At 40.8% G+C, this 7,304-nt stretch overlaps 1 protein-coding gene across 1 annotated transcript in view; it reads left to right on the forward strand.

Annotated features, from left to right (window-relative positions):
• The window catches only part of trim71 (tripartite motif containing 71, E3 ubiquitin protein ligase), a 34,454-nt gene that overhangs the window by 22,214 nt on the left and 4,936 nt on the right, over positions 1 to 7,304 (forward strand). The window contains exons 4-5 of the mRNA XM_024257912.2: positions 5,780 to 6,022; positions 6,098 to 6,595. Coding sequence (XP_024113680.1) covers positions 5,780 to 6,022; positions 6,098 to 6,595 — 741 coding nt within the window. The remainder of the gene's footprint in view (positions 1 to 5,779; positions 6,023 to 6,097; positions 6,596 to 7,304) is intronic.

Consider the following 7,304-nt stretch of genomic DNA (forward strand, 5'->3'; position numbering starts at 1 on the left):
TAATTAATATCAGTCTGTGATTCAGATATTTTTAGGCCAGCAGAGAAGGCCTTGCAGGCCCTGACGGCCCGCCACTGCATTTCAATATAGTTCTTTTTCATATTAGGCGAAAACGATATATATTGCGACATAAACCAAATAACTGTTTGTCAAATTTGAACGCTCTGCAACTCGAAAAACATTTGTGTAACCTTCAGCAGGTAATTAAGATTTCAATTTTAATTTCCTATTGTACTCTCAACATAACTGATGAACTGAAAATCATGCAACTAGTTTTTTTAAATAACTAAGAAAAGGTGTGTGTGTGTGTGTGTATATATATTATATCACAACATCTGACACAGGTTGCAGTTTTTGTGTAGCATCTGCTGCTAATACCTGGGGAATTATCGCCCAGCTCCACTTACAATCCACGAGCTTCCTGCTTCTCTCCGTTCTGATCACCCACTTACAGACAAATAGATCCATGTACGTCTTAGTTTTCCTCGTCTGAGCTGGAATCTGGATCAGAACTGGGTGGCTGGATGGCTCAGATGGGGTCACCATCACTGCTTTTGATTTGTTGAGGTTGTGAGACATGTGGGAAAGCAACAGCCCACAATTCAGAGGTACATGTATTTATTTATCTTTTTTTACTTTTATTTATGTGTTGATGTGTTAGGGCTGAGTCCTCAAACTTTTTCTTTTGAGGGCCATATAACTGTTTTTTTCTCAGATGTGGGGGCCGGGTCAGTTTTTAGGCTAACAAAAGAAGTGTAACAATCACAGGGTTTAGGGCTAGGTTGAAAAAATTGATTAATCGATTTGGATCAATTTAGCTTAATAGACCAATAATCGATTTACAAAAGATATAGATCAATTTAGCACACAAAGCTAAAGTCCGCTAGCTTGATGCTAACGTTCAATAGAGTTTCCCATAGGACGGCTAATGCTAACGCTCGGTTGACCACATAAATACATTGCTGACTAAATGAACATCTTTATTTACTTACAGGCATTAATTTTTCAAACTCTTAAGGAAATAATTTTAAAGTAACTCTTTGTGGTCTTTGCTCTCTGTGCTCTTTTTTCCTCATACTGTTGTCTTCTTCTTGAATAAATTGTACTTCTATAGCACGATCGCCACCTAGTGTCCAAACTGAAACGTCCTTCAGGAGAAGCAGAACAATGTTTCCAATGTTAATGATCTGAACATTTTAGTTAGAACTTCTCCTTTAGAGAATCCATGTAACACTGGATGATATTAACAATCTCATTATTTCACTGATACATTTACAGGATGTGAACTGGATCAGATTAATATGAATATATTCAGAACATGTAGTAGATTATTAATGTATTTCTAAGCAAATGTGTATAAATTTGTTAACTTAAAATTGAATTGAATTGCAGAATCGGAACAAATCTAATCGATTCAGGCTCTTGTGAATCGAATCAAATTGTTTCTGGACATTATAACCGATACCCAGCCCTAACAGGGTGTGTCCAAACGTAAACATTTATGCCACGCATATAAATAATAAATATAATCCTGTTCTGTAATCTTCACAGAAAAAATACTACTAAAACATTTCATTAAAAATAAAAAAGTCATGTCTCTGATATTGTTCAGGGGGCCAGGCCAAAAGTGGAGGTGGGGCGGAGTTTGGGGACCCTGGGTTAGGGTCAGAGTTGGTGCTCTGCAGTAACGATGGGCTCAGGTTTTTAGGTTTGGTCTAAAACGTCATAATCCTAATAAAAAGATGCCTTGAAAAAGGATCAGAAGATGATCAGAGTTTTTCTGTATTACACAAAAAGAACCTTTTTCTGATTGTGTTAAATGTAAGAAAGCTTCATTTTGTTTTTTGTGTGGCATTAGAAAAAATAAAGCTGATTTAACTACAAGTATACATTTTATAAATGTGGTATTTTGGTGTTTTTCTATGGATGAATTTGTTGATCCTTGGAAATGCAGCCTCTGACTGATATTCACAGCCCCTGAACCAGCTGATGGATAAAGATGGTCCATCTGGGTTTTAATCTTCTACAAAACAACCACAGGATTCCCCCTTTGGACTGGGGACATCCACGAATTCACCGAGTCTGTAAATATGGATTCCCCCATCCATACTCATTGAAGAATCTGATCATGCTTTGTAAAACATTTATTCAAGAACATCGGAGTATTGCGTAACAGAGTTTATATTCTTAATTCAGAACAAAATACCGTTCAACAGCGTACTTCAAGACACAGATGAGGACCGTCACTCAGAGACGCATGCTGAGTCACCGGTGGCGCCATAAACGGCGAGTCACCGGTGGCGCCATAAATGCTGAGTCACCTGTGGTGCCATAAATGCTGAGTCACCTGTGGCGCCATAAATGCTGAGTCACCTGCTGCTTGTCAAGTTAGTGGCATCCTGATTCATGGTTCGGATACCAGCAACAGGGCGGAGTCTACCCAGCAGTTTGTTGCAGTCAGTGAGAAAGCTGAAGCTTCATCCTTCTGTGACCAACGTCTTCCTCAGCCTTCTGTCTCTCTCCTCGTTCCTCCTGTTGGTTGGTCAAAAAGCCGATCTCGGAGTCTTTGTCCTCTCCAACTATAAAACGTAATTCTAGTCTCACAGATGCAAATTGGGCTTTCAGATCTTTTTCTTCTGGACTCTTTGTTTCCCTCCCGGACTGCAGAGGCTGTCGGGCTTTTGTGTTGTCTTTTGTGATCTGAGGACAATGACGCGTCCAGCCTCTGCGCCTCGGGGTCCGCCGCTCTCTTTGACCCTCTCTAGTCTGACTTATCCAATCTGTTTTTTAAGAAACATAAACATGCTGAGTTCTTCATACTTTTGATATTTTCAGAAACAAATTATATTTTTCTTTTTATGTTAAAAATAATTTCATGCATAGAATATTTATAAATGTGGTAGTGTATTTAGTTTTCTATTGAATTAAATAAAAACTGTATTTATGTCAAATGTATTTAAGTTTTTCAATGATAGTCTAAAGTAAATAAATAAATGTAGATTAACAGCTTGGAACAATACACTTGTTTTTACTCATCCTCAGTTTGCAGGACTCAGCCGGTCAGATTCTGCCTTTATTCTGGCCCAACAGTTGAGTGGATTTTTATTCTACCAGAGATCTTTTATTTTCAGAGTGGAGCCCTTCTCACGCAGACAGATGCTTGAATGTAAAAGGTGTTTTCTTTACTGAGACTAGACAAAAAAACGGTTTGGATTTTGATATCAAGTTTACTGAAACTGCTCAGAGCTCGTGCTGTAACCCTTGTGCTGTCCTACGTATGAAATACTGAGATTGTTAATATCATCCAGTGTTACATGGATTCTCTAAAGGAGAAGTTCTAACTAAAATGTTCAGATTATTAACATTGGAAACATTGTTCTTCTTCTCCTGGAGGACGTTTCAGTTTGGACACTAGGTGGCGATCGTGCTATAGTATTGGATTCTGTTGAAGAAGAATAGCTGTCCAATGAGAAATTCCATTAAACGTTAGCCTCAAGCTAGTTGACTTTAGCTCTAAATGCTAAATGAATTTATATTTTTATGTATCGATTATTGATCTGTTTTGCTTAAATGAATTCAAATCGATGAATCGATTTTATACAAGGATTTTCAAGTCACAGCGGTGGACTGGAGTTATGCTCACTGGGCTTTAGTCTGGAGAAGGAGCGGGAGGATGTGACGTGTGTTTGGTCGTCAGGAACAGCTGGAAAGTCTTTACAGCAGACGCTCCTACTGGATTCACTTCAGTTTCATCTACATATTCCAGTATGACAGTACAGGTGACTCAATAGACTTCACCGCGGTAACCGTCCAAAAACATGAAGTCAGTCAGAAAATGTAAACAATAGGTGGTTGCTTAACTGAACAGACTGAACTAAACTGGGGATCCCTGCTCTTAGCCTCTTCTTCTCAGTAAGGACCCCCCCCCCTTCTGCAATTTGATTGCTTGGATTGTGGGATCAAACCAGTGTGGACCTATTTTGATTTGATGTCATTCCAACATCACACACGGATGACACAAACAGACGGAGAGACCACGGCGTGGGCTTTGAGAAGATACACTCAAATTTAGGGGGAAATAGCAAGTCTTTCCAAGTCAGACAGCTAAAGACTGACTCTAGTCACAAGTTATTGATGTTCAAGTCCAAGTATGTTGTCATATTCACGAGTCTGTCTGCAGTACATCAGGGATGGGCATCAAACATTTTCTGCTTTCTTCTGGCTGTCCGCTGCAGCCCGTTGTCCAGACTAGAGCAGTGTGATGATGTGGATTGTTGTACATGAATATCACACTCTCCCACCTCCAGTTCTTCGTCTTAGAGGGCGGGTCTCCTTAAGACGTTTATCATCTGTTAGCTCTTTCTGTGACACGTTTTTCCTCATCAGATTAGGAGGAGCGAGCTCCATGGAAGGCCAGTGTTCTGCTGACTCAGCAGAACTGCAATGTAGGACTTACTACTCAGTGCTGTAGCACTTCAGGCTGAATTCCTCTGTTTTGTTTTTTTAGAAGATTTTTTTACAATTTAACAGTTTTTAGCTTTATATTGCTGTATGAGTGTTTGAAGTCACATCCATTAGCTAGTGCAGAGATCTGCAACCTGCAGCTCCAGGTCCACATGTGTCTCCTTTATCTTGTCATTGTGGGTCCTTGTCCAAACATAAAATAATTCATGGAGACTGCTGACCCAGACATGTCGACCGTCAGAGTCAGCAGCTCCTCCTAACAAAACTACCTAAAGAAAACAAATAAACAAAGACTGAAAGCTAAGACTACCAAGATCCAAACTAAAATAACTAAACCCAGCAGTGTAAGACTGCTGAGGACAAAGAGGGAAAAAGAACAAAAAAACAAATAAAAGAAAAAGAAAATTGTATTTTTTTAAAGTAAGGATTATTTAATTGGCATTTTTTTAATTTAGATTAGTTAAACTGATGTCTGAGGTTCACATAGATGACAAACTCTGTAGGTTTTTACATCCTGTTGACCTGAAGACGTCTTGTTTGATCAACTCTACCTCCAGAATGAACAGATTTTATATCTTATGCTGCACAGCATTGGTTACTAGCTGCACTGAGATGATCCTGTTTGGCACAGAGCAGCTTTTATTTTGAAGACAAGTTATTTGAACTTCTGTCAAAAGTAAAAAATAAATCAATCAATCACATTTTGAGAGGTTCTATTTGTGTTTTTCCTTTTTTTTGTGCCAAAAATAGACATAATGCATATTTTTTTATTAAAAAAAGGTCATGAATGCAAATCCAAATTTCTTAAAGGCTAAAGTAAGACTCGCTCTGGGTTTTGATCAGTAGAAAATGAGCCCAAACGGCTCTTTTACTGTTAAAGATTGCTAGTGGAAAACAGCTGGTTCAGAGAGACCCGAGGGGCTGTTATTGACCGTACATCCCTGAGTTTGTTGAGGTTTTCTGGGTTCTGAACAAACTTCAGGGATTCATGGGTGAACAGACTTTTCTTTTGAAAGTTTTGGATGAAGTTGCTGCAGGTTTTTTTACTCTCCACCAAATCTCCTCAGATCAGATCCCACATCTGACACCACGGCTTCTTTTAACAAAATGACTCAACAATTACTGAATAATTGAGGGAATTTCCCTGCAGCGATTAATAAAGTTGATCTTGAATGTTGAATTAATCACTGTTGGAAACCTGTGACCCAGCCGCAGAGTTCCTGCCGTCTTTAGAGTCACCGAGTCTCATCATGTGTTTGTTTCATCCTTCTCTATCTTTTGATTTCCTTTACTAATTCAGTCTTGTTTTTTCCAGGTGGAGAAGATCCGTCAAGTGAAAGCCAAGTCTCTTTACCTGCAGGTGGAGAAACTCCACCAGAGTCTGACCAAACTGGACAGCAGCATTTCGGCTGTCAGCCAGGTGCTGGACGAGGGCCATCACCTGGACGTGCTGCTCGCCAGGGACCGAATGCTCACACAGATCCACGAGCTCAAGGCTCTGAGGAGCCTCCTGCAGCCGCAGGAGGACGACCGCTTTATGTTCACGCCCCCAGACCAGGTCAGGACAGCACAGGTGACCGTCGAGTTGAAGCTGCTCCTTCTGCATAAACTCCAGTCATGTTTCTCCCATCAGGCCTTGTACATCGCCATCCAGTCCATGGGCATGATCAGCAGCGGAGCCTTTGCCCCCGTCACCAAAGTCCACGGGGAGGGTCTGAAGAGCGCACTGCGGGGGAAGCCCGCCTCCTTCACTGTGATGGGATACGACCACGACGGAGAGCCACGCCTGTCCGGCGGCGACGCCGTGTCTGCCATGGTCATGTCAGTAGCTGATGGCAGCCTGACGGCTGTGGAGGTCTCCGACCATCAGAACGGCACTTACACAGTCAGCTACCTCCCCAAAACCGAGGGGGAGCACCTGGTGTCTGTCCTGGTGTGCAACCAGCACATTCAGGGCAGTCCTTTCAAGGTGATGGTGAAGTCTGGGCGGAGCTATGGGTCTCTTGGCTCCCAAATGTCTTCCTTTGGATGCGAGGGCGAAGGAGACGGCCAGCTGTGCAGGCCGTGGGGGGTCTGTGTTGACAAGGAGGGCTACGTGGTGGTGGCTGACCGCAGCAACAACCGGATACAGGTGAGCCTCCGTCTGACACCAGCATCAAACAGAGTCCAACCCGCTCTGTGCTCTCTGTTCGTCTAAAGAACCCACACAGGCTTACATTAGCAGATGTTGACTTTCCTGGGCAAACGTGAAGCTTTCAGTAGCATTTAGTGCTGCTGCGATTAGTCAACTATTTAATAGTGGATTAATCGTTACTTTATATTATATGGAGCCAGAGTGTGGTTAAGATTAAGAAAGTTGTGAGCGTTCAGAGCCAAAAAAATGTTCTTTTTTATATTTGAGTCAGTGAGACCTAAACTTTACATAGTTCCTTGTTTCAGATGCCGACCTCATTTTAATCTTGTTTTAAACCAGAAACTAATGAAGGACAGAGGCTGCAGGATTCATTAAACCTTTAATAAACTATCATCTTAAGTGTCTTTATTGTGTGATTGCTTAGTCAGCATTCACACTGAAGGCATTCTCCTGCTGCTTTCTAGATGTTTTTTAGCAGATAAAAACTCAGTCACACTTTCAGTGATTTTAGAAATCTTTTTTATCAAAACGCTCAGTTTTTTCAGGACATTTCTGCTCTTATTCTTGGTTTTCATAAACTTTATAGTTTTTGAAATATTGAACAAAATATGCCCCATAGGAAATGAATGAGAAAGTCTTTAAATTTCAAAATTAAGGTAGATTAGCAACAAGCCTTTAAATATATTCATGGGATATGTTTTAATCT

Source organism: Oryzias melastigma, linkage group LG11 (assembly GCF_002922805.2).
Source record: "Oryzias melastigma strain HK-1 linkage group LG11, ASM292280v2, whole genome shotgun sequence".
Classification (NCBI taxonomy): Eukaryota; Metazoa; Chordata; class Actinopteri; order Beloniformes; family Adrianichthyidae; genus Oryzias; species Oryzias melastigma.